General features: G+C 39.6%; 2 protein-coding genes across 3 annotated transcripts in view; one reads left to right on the top strand and one right to left on the bottom strand.

Annotated features, from left to right (window-relative positions):
- The first annotated feature begins 2 nt into the window (after positions 1-2).
- The window catches only part of LOC112990861 (rap1 GTPase-activating protein 1-like), a 65,616-nt gene continuing 46,516 nt past the window's right edge, over positions 3-19,102 (top strand). The window contains exon 1 of one of the 2 annotated variants that reach the window (XM_064518926.1): positions 3-41. The gene's annotated coding sequence lies outside the window, so the exon portion shown is untranslated. Of the gene's footprint in view, positions 42-17,019; positions 17,093-19,102 lie in introns of those variants that run through there. The other variant, XM_064518940.1, reaches the window with a different exon arrangement.
- Positions 226-5,867, bottom strand: TMEM139 (transmembrane protein 139). Its single transcript, XM_026112884.2, has 4 exons — positions 5,732-5,867; positions 5,317-5,469; positions 3,917-4,225; positions 226-2,573 (listed from the first exon to the last, which is right to left on the bottom strand). The coding sequence occupies exons 3-4, from the start codon at positions 4,162-4,164 to the stop codon at positions 2,168-2,170; spliced, it is 654 nt and encodes a 217-aa protein (XP_025968669.1). The 5' UTR covers positions 4,165-4,225; positions 5,317-5,469; positions 5,732-5,867; the 3' UTR covers positions 226-2,167.

Here is a 19,102-nt window from a genome sequence, read left to right as displayed (position 1 = left end):
AGATTAGTAAAAGTGTTTCTGCATGCAAATAGAATTAACAGGTATGCTGCTTTGCAAACATACCGCTTCTCTGATTTCTGTATTTTTTTGGAGCTGTTGCATGCATTTTGTTAGGCAGAAATCAGGTGAAATCAAAAAAGGGCTTCAGTGTTCTTGAGTACATAAGAGGAAGAAAGGGAGCATACAGAACATGTGGAGTACAGTTGAAATAAAGAGAAAGGGAAAAGCAAGCAAGTATCCTTTTAATGGAAACACTTTCAGCTCTTGCCACGTAAAGCTTCAAATTGTTGTTCTTTGGTGTGTGTTAAAACTTAACACAAGCTGAAGTGCTTGAATAATCCTCTCAGATGCTGAAGAAAAAAATCCTATTGATCATAACTGGAGACATCTTTTCTCTTTCTTTTGGCTAGCTTTTATCTCTGCTGGTTGCCTGTGTTTCTTCCTGACTCCTAGGAATTTGTTGCAGCCAGAAAGATCCTGGAATGCCTAACCTAGGCCATAAATCTCTTCCTTTGTGGTACACTGCTACCTGTAACTGTTAGTTGCAATTTGTTCTCTTGGTTTTGCTGAGCGGCAGACTGCGTTCTGAAGCATGCAGGAAATAATTAACCTTTTTTTAAAAAATTGCAATGTCTCTCATGGCAGTTTTTTTTCTCTCATAATACTTTAATGATAGAGATATCATAGCTGCTTTGTCATTAATGATACTAAAGAGATTCAGCTGTAGATTTAGAAATAGAATTCCTCTCCTTTTTCTAAGCCAATGTTATCAAATAAGCAGCACGCAAGCAGCTGTTAGTCATGATTTTGTGGTGTGTTTCTGACGAGGAAAAACTGATGATACCATCAGATGTTCTTAATATCCACCATTAATAGTTCTCTTTATTTGTAACAAACATACAAAGTCATTTTCTTTTGAACTATAAAGACTCAAACAACTGGAAATAATATATTTGCTCCTAACCCATGGCTTTATGGTTCCAGGTATGAATTAAAAATGATGCAGTCATATGATGCAACTGGTTAAGTGTAGCGTCACCCTGCTGAATCAAAGCCATTCAAGAACTTTTTACAGCTAACTTCAATAAGAATTTATGCTATTTTGGATATTTGGATGCTCTGCATGTGCTACTGAATGGCTGCGCTTAACCACAGGCTTGTTGCTGTTCTCTCTTACCTCCCCCCCCTCCATCCTCCAGTACTCCAAGGTTGTGATGATTGCTGCTCTCTTTCATAAGGAAATTTGGACCTCCATATTTCATGTTTTTATGTGGACGTTCACCAAACTTGAAAGTCTCTGCATACTGCAGACCACTTCAACTCTAACACTTCAGAACATAACAGTTTGACTCAGCTGTTTTAAACAGTGTAGTATTGCTGATTGGTGAGAGCTAGGATCTGGCTTCAGACCAGAGCCATCATGACAAAGATCACATGTGCTTCATGACTGCTATTCCCAGGTGCTCTCTGCTGCAGTCTTAACTTGGCCTTGGAAGAGGGACTGGGCCTTTCCAAACAAAACCATCCACACACAGGTTTGTTGCCGAGAACTTGAGCAGCATTGACATTTCTATGCAAACACATCAGCCATGATGACAATAAAGTATCTAGAGTGATCTGTGATGGCCTGTATTACAATAGAGAAATACTTTCTCCTGTAAAATTGGGAAGACTGGTGGCCCAGGCAGAGGGTATGTGTATGTGTCCCATTGTTGGCCTCTCTTACAGGAGAGAAACTGCTAGTATCTTCCTCTTACTTATTGGTGTTTCTGTTCCTGTCCTTTCCAAACCAGCTTGTCCTGGCTACATCCACAGTTCTTCTTCAGCAGTCCTTTGGCAACCTTGTCTCTTCCCATGATTCACTCTCCTCCTCCAAAAAGGTGTATCCCTAGGCTCAGAATTGCTGCTGTGTATCACACAGCTTTTTTTTCCTAGTGGTCTTCTGTATATTTTGCCTGGACAAAGAACTGTGGTATTGTTTTGAGCATGCATGAAGATTCTAGTGAAATCAGAAGCTATGTTTCTAGTTCAGCTCTGGTCTGAAGAATGGCAAGACAAACTTCTACTGTTTCAGGCATGAAAAAGACTCATCTCTTTTTCCTTCCCTCCAGGTGCAGCCTGCATTGTGGTGAGGGTTTGGTCCTGAATTCATAGAAGGTGGAATTAATCATAATACTGAGGGCTGGAAAGCACTTTCAAAGATCTCATTGTTGATGGCACTCTCATAAGCAGGTGGTGGAGTGAGTGGCTCCAGTGGCTCAAACCTGTCTTCAATACCTTTCATTTCATGGATGTCTGAAACAAACCGCTGCAACCTGGGGGGCTGTACCAGTTGCAAGTGCATCCTGGAGCCTCTGTCTATCTCAGAGGTGCACCTTGTGTTTGGCACTGAGACCCTGAGAGTCTCTACCACAGTCTCTTCTTGGGCAGATGATTCAATAACTGCATTGTAAGGTGGAGGCTCATTCAGTGGTGAGGGCACTATGCCTGGATTGGACGCAATTGTCCATATTGGGGGAGCTGACGTAGTCATCACCTCCTCATAGGTAGGTGCTTCATAGGCAGCATTCACCCTATGCAAAAAAGAGAAGAATGACAGTTAAACTGGTTATTTTATTGTTTGTTTTATGCATAGGCAGGCAGTCTGGATAATGTGAAATAGGGACTTTGCTGCAAACAATAGATAGGACTTGTTATCTCATGTGGTCTGGTATATGGTATTCTGCCATTGGATCAGCTCAGTGGACCAGCCAGCTTAGTCTTGCCGCCTCTTCTGGAGAATGGCTTATTTGACTTTATTTTCCTACACTTACCAGAATAAGTGATAACTCAAACTGTTCAATACAGTGCCCTGGGCTTGGCTTAATAGCCCCTCATTTAAAATCTGCCATCAGTTAAAATTTATTACTAAGTGCTATTTCTCAGAAGAAAAATAGGATTTTCCTTTTCTATCTCTATTTTAATACATTAGACCAACATTCATCTATTTTTAAGAATATAAGTGGAGAAGAATAAGCATTTTCACTTAGTCTAAACAAGGACTTTCCATTCTGTGTTTAAAAAAAGTATGTCTGCAGAGAAAAATGTTACTTTAGAGACGTTTTTCGCTTTTAGGTCATATTTTTGAATAAATAGGTATGAGTTTTCTTCTAGTACATCCCCAAACTAGCAAAATGCACTATGAAACTTCTTTTTATGTAGTATTTCTAACAGTTAACATGTAGTAACATTTTTGCCCTCATACAAAAACTTATTTGAGAATGTTGAACAGTTTATGGATGTGAATAATGATTATCCTTGGTTATACAGACAGGCAAGCAACGATGCAAATAAAGTCAAGTTCTTTAACTACAGTAGGCAAATTGAGGTTAAATTAGATGGCACTGAATACCTAAAAACATAGATGAAGCCAAAAGAATGCAGAAGTATTCAGAGCCTCTCAAAATCGGGACCTATTAGTGTCAAGTTGGGTTTTCAAGAATGGAAACACACCCAGTTACAGGTTCCTTTGTAAAAGTTTGTCAAGGAGCAGTTGCTTTGGAAATAAGGTTTATAAAAGTAAACCATCTAAGATTGAGTATTACCTCAGCATTTTTTCCTTTTTCCTTATCTGACTCATTGTTGAGCAAGACTCGATTACTCAAGGGAAGATAAAGTGGGGCTGGATCTGTTTAGTCTTGGAAATAGTTTGTTCCCAAGGAGAAGAAAATTTATATTGGACAAGATACAGAAGGTCAGTGACGTAGATACTTGCAAGCTCTACCTGGATGATAGAGGAAAAACACCCTAGAATGAACTTCTGTACTCTGAAATGGAGTTTGTGTTTTGTTCCTTGGGGAAAGGGCAGCAAAACAGTATGTGAAGTAGTCTTATCTAAGAAGAGAAAGTAAGAGGAATAACAGGGGTTTCTTCTTACCCTGCTTGGCTCTGTCTGTTAGGAGATCTCTCGTTTGTATCATGTAGGTGCTGATGCTTCAGGTAACACTCAACAAACACGCTCAACAAATAGCCAATCAGGCACACTCCTCCTACACCTAGGAAGAAATAGCCTACTGGATTGATATTAGATGAAATGGCTAGCATTGTGACCCCAGTGAGAAGAGCAGCAGTGAAAAGAAGCAACAAGGTTTGGCGGATATTCTTCCAGTGTGACTCTAACCACATGGTAGTATGGATGGTGGTAGCAGACGATGGAGGACAGCTGGGTGGCTAAGGGAACAGACATCTGTGGAAGACAGAATAATTTTTCAGCACAAAATATGAGGATACAAAGATGTTCTTATTTTTATGACCAAAATAAGAACATATATACTTAAGTACATACCCTCATGAGAGAACACAGATATATACATACATATTAAGCCTGGAAAATCCGTGTGTAAATACATGCCAATGTAAATATATATATTGCCCTTAGAATTTGCTATAGGAATGCATATTAAATAAGGGGAATGCTTGGACTTGCCGTTGCAAGACATAAAAGGCATAAATGGACCACAAGCATTTGTTGTCAGGCTTATCTGAAAAAGTATAGTCGCTTAAGAGAACTGAGAGAAATCTAGGGTGCGGATTTGATGTTACCATAAGATATAAAACACAGAATAAATTTAAAAGGTTTATTCTAGGACATTTTTGCATTGCATAAAGAACACTCACATAATGGCTCAGATCTTGGAAGAAAGGTAACACTATTAATGGGGCACTCTGCCCAGGTGATTGGAGGGCTAACCTTAGTGTAGCAATACAACAATAACATTAGGTTCCAAATATAGCTGTGTCGTGTCTGTTTTTGAAAAATGTAGATGTGTGTTTGACTGTCTGGCTATATGCTCAGATCTTTTCTGTTGATGTGCTTCTTCCCATCATTCTGTTCTTGAACACCTCAGCCCTTGTCAGTTGACAGACTCCCTTCTGCCCCTCATTCAAAATCCCATCTCTGTAAAAGAGACAACAATCGTCACTGCGTACAGTGAATGTGGAATGAATGCCAGTAATCTATGGTATTCAAGAATTAGCAGAATTAAGGAGTCATCTTGCATGTGTTATACATATAAATTCCGTTGTTGATGAGCACCCCTTTGAGGGAAAAGAGCGTAACACAACAGATGCATATTCACACAAAAAAAATGTATCTCTAAACAAAAATAGTTGTATATAATTCCATATTACATTCTGCTCTATTGCACACTAAATGCATTCCCATGTTATACAGCAAAAAATGTATATATACATGCCACATACAGAAAGATGCATTCTTTCTGAACATAATACCTTCTTGCTATCTTTTTTTACTGTCAGCTTTCATCATGCACTCACCAGAGAGAGCTTCTGGTAGGTAGGAAGAATCATATTTTAACTTCTCTCTTCATCACAGGGAAATGTGAAAGCTCTTTTGTCCCTGCTTCTTCCCCTTCTGACCTTAGGACGGGACACCAATAAAAAAAACACCCTTCCTTCTTTTGAGTTTTCCTATAGGGAGACAGGAAAGATTTCTTTTAAAATAAAAGCTGGAAACTACTGAATATGGGAAGGGGAAAGGTACCAAACCCCAGGAAGATCCTGTTGCACTAGTTTTGCATGGGAAACTAGAACCTAATTTTTCCAGATTCTGAATACAAAATAGTTTCACATACCTTCTCTTTCTCCAGCTTTTCGATTTGCACGTCTGTCCCATGAAAGCAGGAAACTGGTTAGGGAAAAAGGGTGGAGTGAACAGGCAGGGAGTGCTTACCTGTTTGAGATCTGTTTGGTTTCCTTTCCTTTAATGAGAGAAACTGTCCTGAAAATTGTTGTCCCTGCACAGCAGAAGAATCTTGATCTCTGCCTCACAAAGCAGGAAGGACTGCAGGCCCAGCCCATATCACATGGCCACCATGTAAGTCTATTTATGAGCTCTGTAAAATATAAATCTATACTTTTTTCTGTCCTGATTGGCTGCTGCATGTCAGATGTTGCTTTATGCCCTTTTTGATTTTACAAACAAAAGGAAAAAAGGAGGCAATAGGTTATTTTGTAGAAGGCTAGATTAAAATTCTTTTTACTCTCAGATATATCTGGGAATGAGGAATGCAGATGAGCAACAAGACAAGTACTGAAATATTCTTGAAGTCTATAGGTCATCTGAACCTTTAGTATGTGTCTGAAAATCACTGGAAGTTCTCAAACAATGCACATGAATTAACTGCAGAATGCAGAATAAGCTGCAGTTCATGTTTATCTGTAATACAAAGATTGACAGATTATTAATAAATTTCAGGCTGGAAGATTGGGCCAGCAAGAATTGTATGAAGTTTAACAAAGATAAATGTAAAGTCATGCACGGACAAAATAATTCCAAGTAGCTGTGCAGACTGGGGTCTGACTGACTGCTCTGCAGCTCTGCTGAAAATGATCTGGTGGTCCTGGTGAACAGTAAGCTGAACAGGAGTCAGCAGTGTGCCTGAGAAGCAATGAAGGCAAACCATGTTCTGGGTTGCATCAGCAAGTGTATAGTCAACAGATCGAAGAATGTGATTATTCCACTCTACTCAGCACATGTTAGGCCATACCTGAAATATTGTGTACAGTTTTGGTCCTCCCAGTTCAAGAGGGAAATTGAAAAATTGGAGAGGGTCCAGTGAATGGCCATCAAGATAGTTAGAGGGCTGGAGAACTTTACAAATGAGAAAAGGTTGAAGGAATAGGTTTTGTGCAGCCAGGAGAGAGAAGGCTCAGAGTGGGGGCAGTGTCTAATCACATCACCGATATCTAGTGGGTAATATCTAGTTTCTTCATCTAGAGAAGATGGAGGTACTGTCTTCACAAGGATACATAGTGGACAAGAGGCAATGGCACAAGTTGATTCCAGGGAAGTTCCATCTGTATATAGGAAATAAAATCTGCAATATGAAAACAATTAAACATTGCAATTACTTGCCTAGAGACGTGGTGGGATCACCTTTGCTGGAAATATTCAAGACTCAGCTTGACAAGGCCCTGGATAGCCTAATCTAAGGTCCTGCTTTCAACAGAACGTTGGACCACATGGTCTCCCAGCGTAGACTTTTCCATGTTTTTATGTTCCTTATATTTTTCCCTTAGGATTGCCTTTCTGGCTGCTGACATATAAAGGGCTTTCAGCTCTCAGTCTTAGATTGCAACCTGACTGTTATCTGTTCAAGAACTCCTTTGAAGATGTCAGACTTAACATCAGTGTAAAGAGGAAGAAGTCAGGTGTCTGGTTTGTAGCATGTCCTTTTGCAAGAATATAAATGGGAAAAATGATCTGTTTCTTACTGCTCTTTCTGGTGTGGGGTTGCATAGTTTTGAAAACAATTGAATTTGAACATTGAAAACAATTTGAAATTTGAAAATGATTTTTTGAAAATGAATTTGAATTTGAAAACAGAACTGCTTGGGAAGATGTGACAAAAATGTTTTCACAGTTTCTCTGTGCAGAAAGCATGATTGACTTGTGGAGTCTGGACACATCAATGCTAAGAGCAATTTCCTTCTAACCAGGGGTAGCTGGTAGGCTGGTAGTTATTAGGACTATTCTTTAGAGATAAAAGATGTAGTTTTACATTCTACTGGGTTGAAGAGGGAATTAAAATACACTTCAGAACATGGCTAAGTGTTCTGTTTACTGAGCTACTGTAATAAAAGAGCTTCACTACCAAAAGAATTATTTTAAAAGAAAATAGTTCCACTTTTTGAAGTAGTGACTTAAAGTGTAGTTTGACAAGGCAGTTGAACCATTCTAGTAGATTACTGCTGTGGAGTATGGTAGTCTCTGTTCCTTCCTCCCTCAGCTCCAAGCTGTCAAATGCTGTCCTCTCCCTTGCAATGGTTCTGGTGCTCCACTGATCCCTTGCTGAGCCAGTTCAGCTGACTAAGTTGGCAGAAAAGTCTTTACATTTTTCCAGAGTTAATCTTTTGCCAGTTTGGTGGGCTGAGTCTGGTACTAAAGGATCAGCTGACTACTAGATTCTATTCAAGAAAAGCAGTGGGAATGCATATCTAGCATGGGGGAGGGGAAGGGGGAGAGACCAGTAATATCTTTTAGGGCTGCAGTGAGGGCTGTTTGATCAGTTTAGCCCAAACCGTTCCAGCAGAAGGAGGTTTTTTGCTTTTTAGCTGAGTAAACACTAATCCGTGACAGAAAGGTAGAATTCAAGACCCATCTCCTCTCAGCATATTCTCTTAATTACATTAGGGATTGTTGGCTCAGCCTCATGAGTTTAGGCAACTCCCAGCTGTGGTACACTGACTGGTTGTCAAATAGGATTTTGCAGTACTTTTCCTTCTTCAGGCAATGTACAGGGAACCTAGGCACTTCACTCTTGTCTGAAGATTTTGAGGCTAGACTTTCTTGCTATGTTAGGAGAAAGTTAGAAAGGTGGAACTAGCTTCATTAGTTGGTGGAAAACTACCTCTGTGATTGCAAAGATTATTAGATTTGGGGGGAGATAAAAAGAAATAGATCTTTCTTAAAATATGTTTAGTAGTTTTGACTGGTGCACTTTTTTGGGAAATATTTGTAGACATCATTGATGAACATGAAAAAGGCTAGAAATAATAGATATCTGTTGCTTGCATATATTGTTGCTTGTGTTACTTGCATTTCAGTTTAATCAGTAACTGCTGGGTATTTTAGCCATGGAATTACATGGATGACTGGGCTGAATCCATGTAGGAATGATTACTATGCATTTACAAGAATGAAACCTTGTAATGCAGCTGTGAATGCATTGATCGAATATGTTCATGGAGGTGATACTAACTGCCTTCTGGATCTGAAGATACAAAGGGCTATGAACTTCTACAAACTAACTACGATAATATAATTTCTAGCACACAGTGCTTCTGTTTAGAACCTGTTTGTGTTTCTGAATGACTTCTGAATTTTTTGTTTTTTAGTCTGCCATTTTGTTTCTGTCCACAGTCTGGTTCAGACTGTCATTGCTTACAGTGTGTGGGTATTTATAACGGAGAAAAATGGACCACAGCCCCATCAAGAAGTCTGTAGAAATACGAAGATGTTGAGAACCCAGAGGGGCCCGAATGGGTCATCTGGGAAAGGCTTGGCAGGTATTACTACACAATGTTCATGAAACAAGAGATAAAAGTCAAGGAGAGTAAACAAGGATGTTTATGCTATCTTCTGAAACTATCTCCCTTTCATGTGCAGTAGAAGTGGATTTTATAGAAACCTTTGTGTTCTCTATTGTTCAAGCATGGTGTGGTGATCAGCCATCATTTAACACAGCAGATTTCTGTAGTCAAGACCACAGATTTTCTTTGTCCCTCATTCTTTCCTCCTGTATCTTATTGTTGATCTTTGTTCTTCATTTAGCCTCTGAGGGGCATTTCACCCTTCCCCTGTTTCATCTCACTATCTGTTCTACCTCCTGCCCAGACTGCTACTAATTAACTTACTACATACAGTAAACTCTCTTATCAACTAGGTATGCAGAGAAGCTTGCTTTATTCCCAAGGGCTTGTGACGTAGATTCCATGGCACCATTAATCTCTCTGTAATCACTAAGCATATTCTTCCCTATAGCTTTGTCCTGAAGCAATTTCTGAGAGCCTTACCAAATATTGGGAACAAGGTGCTACTGAAACACCTTTTCCTGTCTCTGTCTACCTCTTCTTTCATTTCTGAGGCTCTGCTGAGTCACCTTGGTGAAATATGACTTTGCTTTTTCTGCTGAGACAGCTCAGGATAAGGAGCATGATTATGTTGTGTCTACGTAGGCAGCCATGACTAATTTCCTGAGTATAAAGAGGCAAAACCCCAAGCAAGTTATGCCTGTGCTCATATGTTCAAAGAAGGTGTGTAATTTTGAGAACTTCAGTTACGTTTGAGCTGCCAGAGCTGAATGTTCTTTAACTTCTTGGTAGCTGGCAGTCTTTGTTTCTTCTACTCCATTCCAGTTCTCATAGGACACCCTGTAAAAGTTATGTATAGTACAGTCTGGTGTTTTGTTGGCATGGCTGTCTTCCAACCTACAGTGACTTGGGTTGAGATGTGTTCACAGGAGGACTGATGTTGCAAGGAGAGCTTCTACTGCAGCTGCTAGTTCCTCAGCTGTCTCAAAGATACCTGAAAAGCATAAATCTAAAGAGACTGCAGGAACAGATGAGTCGGAGATGCTTGTTGTGTTGTGCAGAACTAATGGATTTCTTTTGTCTGAAAGTGGAGAATCACATTTAAGGTGAGAAGAGTTTTCAGGGCTGCCTACACGTTTAAAGTTCCTAAGTATTTAAAAGTAAGGAAGCAGTGCCTCCTTAATTCTCATGGCAGAAAAGTAATAAGCATTTACCAAGACAATGTATTTTGGGTTTTTGATCTCCTTTCTCAGCCCTTAAAATTCACTTATGTCACATTTTTAGCTTTTTCTGTGCAAAAAAGAAAATTAAGGTTAGAAACCTCCTCTTTTTTTTATTTCAAAATCCTCTTGTAGCAGGAGGTTTAATGTGAGATTCCATTAGCTTTGGAAAAACTTTCTTCAGTTGGTTTTGTTTAATGACAGAGCCTGGTCTATATTGTTTACTTTCTTTGGAGGACTTTCTGTGCTTGTCTACGGTCTCTAAACATTCAGTAGTTTTAATGATGAAAAATTGGATGTTATCGTATATAGGATGTAAGTTGGCAGTGTGCACTCTGAAGGAATTCACTCTGGTGGCTGTAACACCACTGAATGGAATACTAGAGTTATTTTTCCTTTGTCACTAATTTAGCGCTCCTAATGTGGAGCAGGAGGAGAAGGAGAGAAATTGACAACAGGTTAAGAAGAAGAAGGGAAGTTAAGATTCTATGGCTAGAATATGGTGAAAGAATCAAATGGAGTAGCTAGTGTTGTGGAAGGGGGAGGTGAGAAGAAAGTAGTATTTTCAAGAAGAAAATAGGAAGTCGATTGAGAATGGATAAAAGAACACAGGAAGATCATTTGCTGTCAGTTAAGCTGTATTAGGTGACTCTGGAAATAAGAAAGAATAAGACCCACATAGACTGGAGCTGCTCTACTATAGAACAGTGTTTGCATTCATTACGTTAGAGAACAGCTTTTGCGCTCATTTTCATCAGGCATAATTTCACCATTCCAAAATGGTGAAATTTTCAGCCACATAAGCCGGATATGAGATGCAGTGAGATAAATCAACATTTAATTTCCACAGAGTTCCTGTACCCTCTCTTCCTCCATGGCCCTAGCCACATGTTCCTGCTGCTTTTATTGCCAATACTAGTTTCACTGTAGCCCTCCCTGACATGCTCTGAATTGCTAACAAGGCATAAAACTAACCAAGCAAAAAGTCAGAAAAGGCAATTTTGGGGGGGGATAGTAAATTATCAGTCATGGAAACATGCAGGAAGCACCAGGCTGGCTACAAGAAAGGAGAAAGGACCTCATGGCCTATCAATTTGCAGAAGAATAGAGGAAGCAAGCCCTTTCCCTTTCAACAGCATTAGATGGTTCCGCTAGTGGAAGTGCACCTGGAATATTTGGGAATTACCACCCAATGTTAAAATATAGCTTGCTTGCATTGGAATTCAGCAGCTGTATGCAACTTGCAGCAATATTAAATAACAAATAATGTAATGAAAAATAATAGGCATGAGAGGACAAGAAAGAAGTTGAAATTAGTGTTGCAGAATGTAGCTAGAATTTGTCATTGTTCTCTTTAGCTGGTGGTATCCATGATGTCTCCCCTGAAACATTTTGTGGAGTGGCTATACGCCACAGTAAGTTTGCTTGGGAATGGAAACATCTATACAGAAAAGCTCAGTACAAGAGCAAGATGGCCTGAGTCTACTTATCATGCACACTTTTTTCCTAGTGTGACATATTCTTAAATAAACATTCAGTATATTTACAGAGATTATTAATGCTTTAAGCAAATTGAATAAAAGCTTTCAGGAAACTTGCACCAGTAATTGTATGGATGGCAAGTCCGTAAATAGATACTAAAAGGACTGCGCAGGTATGTAAACACTAACATTCCTAATATACTGCTCTTATATGCTGGGAAAGTCTGAGGAGAATAAAATATTGCAAGTGATCAGGTTTGTGCTATCTTCCTAAGTGGCACCTCCTATAGCCATTGTTGGAAACAGACTATACGAATTTGTGGTCTGATCCAATAAAGCCTTTCTTACATTCCTATTGTATAGTACTGTACTTTATGCAAATTCTTTCAGTAAATAGTGTAGGAGGGGGGAGGGGGGATGCATTGCCAGGCAAAGGGCTCACTTAATTAGTTTATTGATGAGATGTGCTTTGAAGAGAAAGAGGACACTGCAATTACTGGCACTGATCATTCTTAGCGTACTGTACTTTATTGCAAATGCAGTGCAGAATGCAATGCATTCCTAGGCACGTGTTCCCAGGACTAAGGTATGCGGAGTCTAAAGCAAGTGTGACAAAACATGGAGCAGCAATTCAAATATTGAAGGACAGAACTTTATTAATTTACAGACTGAAGGTTCTTCTTCTAGGTTGCGTTTAAACTGGTAGATCTAACAATAGGTGTAGGATCTGTAAGCATGTTTCCACCCAAAATAGAAACAAAAGCAAGGCTGTTTGTGAACTCTGAGAGTCTAAGTGGAGAAGTTGTGGCTGGAAATTGCCATAGTAGAGAGGTTTGTGTGGCAGATTGATAGGAGACATTTGATGTAGAACAGCTGGAAAAGCATACAGAAAAAGATGAAAAATAAAACCTGATATTCTCCAAATCAACACTGGATATATGTCTTTGGATGAGTCCAAAAAATAAATTACTGTGTTGGGGTGACAGATGTGATAACTGATGTTATAAAGAAAGAGGCTGTGGTTAGTTGATTCCCCATGTTTGACACGCCCATGCAAAACTCTTCAGGATGAGAAAGTAATTGGTTGTTGTTATCGTTGTTTCTAAAGATTCTGGTTTAGCCTTTGGCTCTTCTAGAGTTCTCTTCTTAGAGTTCGACCAAGCCAGCTGGTGTCTCTGCAAATCTAACTTTCCTCATTTTGATAGAGTTCCACTGTTGATTACAGTTCTGCCCTTCATTCCACAAATGTATTCGGTTCTTAATATTCATTGAGAAGGAAGAAAACAGCTTGTTCTCCTTTCATTGTATTTTAAGTCTGTGCAGCTCTACTTGCAGTTAGAAGATTGTCAGGTCTTTCCTAATCTCAGCTTTATGTGCCACCACGGCATTGCTGGTGTTCTTTATTTCAGATCTGCAGTTTACCACAGTTTAGAAATTGCTGGATGTTCCCTAGTCCAGCCATGTGGTCACTTGCTGTCCAAGAATGGCTTGGTGCTTTTTATTCCATGCAGATTTCACTTCAATCTGTAAGATACTGGATTTTCTTCTTTTAGCAGTTCAGCTCACCACAGTCTGGGGATTATACTGAATTCTTACTGTCCATATTGCTCTATGCAGACCAATTTTCCAGTGGTGCTCAGGTCTCCTGATAGTACTATCTGGGTCAGTGAAGTGCATAACAAACCGGTCCTCAGATTACTTTTGCTGTAGTTGTTCTGTCAGTTTAGTTTAATATGAAAACACTTATTTGTGAGACATGTTTCATAGCACTCCAGAATGTTTGAGAAGCACTACTCTGTAACAAGTAGACTTTAAGCCATAGATGTAGTTTTTACTGCAGTGCTGACAGCCAGAATATATTACATATTTTATTAATATATGTACACATATGCCTTACAGCCCATACATGCCAACCAGAACCATGTCCTATTATGATATATTCTATGCAAACACGGTAAGAGACATCTTTTGCCATTTCTATAAGCAAAAAATACCCCAAATAAATTCTTAATAGAATTCTGGGTGTTCAGAGTTAGTGTATGGTTCCTTCCAAGTGGTAGACATTTTCTTGCTGAATATCATGAGGTGATTCTTTTTAAGACACTATCTACACTGAATATTTATCAAAGCAAATATCAACTGTTCCCTGCTATGTCATATGTAGTATTATACTACTAGGCCCTCCTTATTCTTTGTGTCCTTGTTAGCTCGCAAACAGATCGATGAGCCATGATTTTATCTCCCAGTGTGCTACATGAACCATTTTTGCCTGTGTGCTGATGACTTATCACTGTGGAATAATTGGTGGGTGCTTTTTGACTAAATTCCTTTGATGTAGTAATTGTGAACAGTCTGCATATTGTTTGCTTACTGTCCTAATTTATGTAAGTAACAATGTCTTCCCGTTCCTGTAACTAGGGAAAGGCACGTGGTATTTTATGATTTTTGTCTAAATTTCCCGTTGCTACAAATATTTCTTGTGTGACTTTAAGCAGCTCCCTTAGTTCCTCACATGTCTCTTGGAGGGCAAGTCTTTTGGAATGGGGACTAACTCTTATTTTGTGCTTTGCAAGTAGGACCTAGACCTTAATTGAGCTCTCTTACAGCCTTCCTCAATGAGAAAAAATAATAGAAATGTTTCACTGAAACACATAATTTCACAACATTTCAGGTGTTGATGACATCTAAGAAATTTGCACCATGACGTCCCCCCCACATGTATTTATTAGTGAACCTCTGTACCTTGAGGTATATGCCACATTGGATTGTCCTAACACTTTAAGGTACAGTAATTTGTGGATGTTCCCTGCTTCTAGCCAGCTCAAACACTGCAGTGGATCGTGCTGTTCACACTAATAAGCCGCTGCTTCCACATTTAAAGGGCCAGTTTCATCTTTCTCATTTTCCAGAGACCTGCCAAAACAAGAGGATTCCTGACAAGGAAGTGGAGGCTGGACGGGTGATGTAGTACCTCCAGGAATTCCCTAGCTTGAGGTGGCCTGGCAGAGACTGCCGTCCCCACTGTTTGTTTTGCAAGTTCGTTTAACCCCTTCCAGCTTTGTCAGAATAAGAAAAAATCTCCGAAAGCGTCAAAGTTTCAGGTTGATAGGAGAAGATTGTGGGAAATAATCCCACTGGTTCAGTTTATTTGTACAGAGAGAAATTAAGACATACTTTATCCCTAATTCTGAAAAAGAATCTCGCTCTTCTGATTCTCTTTTCATCCAGGCATTCTCTGTTGTCGTCACTCACACTACATCCCTCCAGGTCTGACCTCCCTTCCTCTCCCCACTGTACATCATTTTATTTACCTATTTCACTGCAGTCCCACTGCCATTTTGGAAACTTGTGGGTGCATAAATAGCACAAAAACTTTGCATGTGCACCCTGTCTTTCTGATTGTTTCATTTGTCATTCTGTTGACTGCTGTTATTCCCCTTGTTTAAATACTATTCCATTCCTGCAAACAATTTAACTTGCTGACCTAACCCAGACAATGCCCATATTTTTAGCTATGTGCTCCTCAGTCTATCCTCATTCTAATGACTTGCCTCCCTGTTTTCCACTCTGCAAAATATATATTTGGCAGTTATACATACCTTCAAGTAAAGGTGCCAAGGAAACATGAAGTGTTTATATGAAGTATTTATATAGAAACAAATTCTTATAGATTCTTTATAGACAAACATGAAGACCCTGCCCCAGATAATTATGTTCCTATAGACTTAATAAAAATATCCAACTGGGGAAAAAAGAAGTTGCTGTACATGCCCTGACTGAGGAAAAAGTTGCAGAGTGAACCTCACTGAAGATTCAGCGTAAGAGAGGAATCCTTTAAGTGCTCCAAGAGATTCATTCAGAATTCACATCGTCTTAGACCCAAAACAACTACACAAAACAAATCCACAGGAAATCATTCCATTTATAGAACTTCTTGGTTCCTATGCTTGTGTGAAAACAAAAAGGTGCCAAGTCTTTATTAAAACATTTCCAGCCTGCATAACTGTGGAGAAAAGCTGGACAAAGGGGTCCCTGAAGATTCGAAAACGAGAACATAATTAAAAACAACTACAGTTACAAATAATCTCAGTGCTCTCTTAAAAATAGCTCCCAATTTTGGGGAGTCTTGCTCACAATTGGAGTTGCAATACTAACAATTTTTAATATACCCCTTCTTTTTGATCTGATTTGAGGCAACTCTTTGTTACTTCTGGTCCAGCAGTTATCTGATCAAAATATGGGAAAGGTTATACAGCCCAGAGAAGCCAATAACAACCTGCTGTTTGAGCACACTAGTGTTCTGTTTCTTTTGTCTCTGTGGTGCCTCTGCCATGGCCATAGCCTGGGGAAGTATTTAACAGAAGAAATTGTTGTGGCATTTAAAATGACATAGTAGGGGGTTCCCCCATCAGACTGATGGGATTGGAATGAATAATGCTGAGTTAACTTCAGTGCGAAATGGAATGCTTAATTTAACCTGGGGGATTAAATCTAATTTTGCTCCAAGAAAGATTTAAAGCACTCACTCAGCTAGTAGATAGTAGCCCTCTACAGAGGCAAAATGCTTTAAACTGCTTCATCTAAATCTGTCAGAACTCCTTTTAACATTGCCTAACACTGGTGCAACATAAAAAATTCTTTGATTGTCTACAAAATTCAGGACTGAACAATCCTTCCAATCCACAGGTGATTCTCATAACTAATAAAGTATTGTATCATCATGTCCCTTCACATTTTTCTCCTTCAGTGCATTTGCTATGAGAGTAAGTCGGTACTGAGTTTAGTGTTTATCAGATTTTCCCAATCTACCACTTTCTCTTCCTCCTCTGATCTATACACATGAATTCACATTACCCAGTTCATGTCACCAGATAGCTATAATTATGCTTAAGTGGGCTATAGAAATGAGCCTCCCTATGAAAATCCTCTCATTTCTAAAGGTCATCCCTGCAGGTCTAGGATTGGAAGTGCAGGGAGCACTGTGTGGATGTACAGAGCTGCTCATGCTTCACCTATGGAGCTGCCAGTGTGTCCCCTTCCCCTAGGACCAGTCTTTTCTGCTTAAGAGCACAGCTGCTCCTCCATATCGACAATGATCTCTAGTTTCAAGTGTGACAGCACCAACCTGCTCACTCTCCATTCATCTGCAGGTGGGGGCAGCGGAAGAGGGAGGGAGAGGGAGGACACTGCAACCTATGTGAATAATTGATAGTGCAAGGAAAGAAGAGCATATGTGGGAGCAGCTGGGTTCCCTGCCTCCATCCGCTCACCAGCTGGGGATGAGAGATCATTGCTCAGGTAGGGATGAACAGCTTAGTTGCTTTTATGCTCTTCTCGCCTGCAATACCAATTAATGTATGAATATATTTTGCATCTAGAAGGAATTGGGGCAAAGACAGCTGGAGGAGGATTGATAGCGATCTTCTGTGCTGCTTGCTGGGCATTGTGTAATGGATGGATCTTGGGGCAGTTTCAGCCTCAGCAGAGAAAGTGGCTGTATGCTTTTTAAAAGACATTGTGCTGTACTGTGTTGTGCTATACTGCATTGTGCAAAGAAATATTTAGAGAGAGAGCGAGTGTGTGTGTGTGCAGATGGAGAGAGTGGATGTTCTTGTAGGAAATGAGACAAACTGGAGAGCTAGAGGGGTGTGAAAGAGGGTCTGTCTAGACTCTAAGGAATCCCACCCTGATTCTGTCAACCTTTGGCATAAAATGATGACTCCAGATGGGCAGTGGGAGGTGCTGTCTGTGCACACTTACTACTGTTTTAGAAGCTGTGTGCATACTTCTGTGAGAATAGCTGATGTGAAATCATGCATGTTTCTGTTTGTGAATGCATCTCTGAGCTTGTGATGGTTGAGTGTAATCTTGTAGTAATGCATAAAAAAGGCAGTTTCTGCCCTGAAGAGTTTATCGTTGAAGGGTATGTTGTGTTTCTATGGCAGTGCGTGGTTTTTGTAGAGCTTCTGATGTTCTTACAATAACTCAAATAATTGATAAAAGTGAAGAGCATGATTTCTGTGTTAGAGTAAATTGACACTTTTCCTATGTGAGCAAGATAAAATGCTAATGCAATTGTAAAAATTAAAAAAAAAAAAGTTAAAAAAAGGGAAAATACATAGCAAAAGGTATAGATACCAATTACTAAAATACATATGTATACCTGAAGGGACACCTAGAAGAACAGAAACGTGTGCCAGTTCCTAAAACACACAATAACTATAAAAGGCATAATGATCCACACAAATATATACAAATATATGGATTCTAATATGAGACTATAAATATGCAGAATTAGTCATACAAGAATGCATGTATCAATATGAATTAAGTCTACTTACTAATACAATTGAACATGCATGTTAACTAATACTGATGTACTAGCTATGAACAGTAGCAATTGTTAGCTTGATCATAAGTCAAAGAACAATTAGGGAAGAGGGGGTCTGTGATTTACTTATATGTGGAAGTGATTTATTCATATGATTATAAAAGTAGGCTGCTAAAAACAGTAATTAGGATATTTGATAATTGTTTGCTGTTTTGCTTGTGGATCCTGAGGGCTGTGTACACAACTGGAATTACACAGTAGGTTAGGTGATGTTATGAGATAGTTGCATGAAAGCTGAGCCCAGGTCTGGTTTTATATATGAATCTAATAGGCACTAGTTCATAGTGGCAAGCTGATGAACAATGGCAAAAGGACCAGGGCCTCTCTATATACTTTGCTTTTACTGTAAACAGGCTTATTATTGTTGCTGATAATGACACTGGGATGGGGGAGGGCAGCAGTTACTACTGGTAGCCCTCTCTAGCAGCAGAAGCAAATGTCTCTTCCTCCTGCTTAGATGCAGCAGAAATAGCAAGCTTGGCGCTCTGCCCTGGCCCAGTCACTTCCCTTTTCCTACTCAGAGGTTCAGGTGAATGAATAAGAACTGCTTGTACAGAGAGCAGCTGCTGTGTATGCAGTGCCCTGGAAGGGTGTGGGAGGCACAGGACTTCTAGGGAGGAGGTGTACTGTATGGGAGAACCCATACCCCAGGATCAGATCTGCTGAAAAAAGCAAGTAAACAAGGAGAGATGGAGATGGAAACAGCTGCCCTCCCTCCAAGTTCCTAAAACCAGCAAGCTGATCCTTTCTTCTTTTATTCCAAGTTGTTCACTACTTTGATTCCTTACAGTCTCTTTTCCCACCCACCCACACCTGAAACCCCCATAATACTTTTTGTCCAGGTTTTTCATAACTAGAATTTCTGAGAGGCATCAGAACAAAATTGCTGCACTCTTATCCCCAAGAGTTTCTTGTAA

Source organism: Dromaius novaehollandiae, chromosome 1 (assembly GCF_036370855.1).
Source record: "Dromaius novaehollandiae isolate bDroNov1 chromosome 1, bDroNov1.hap1, whole genome shotgun sequence".
Classification (NCBI taxonomy): Eukaryota; Metazoa; Chordata; class Aves; order Casuariiformes; family Dromaiidae; genus Dromaius; species Dromaius novaehollandiae.
This window is presented reverse-complemented; position numbering and strand designations above follow the sequence as displayed.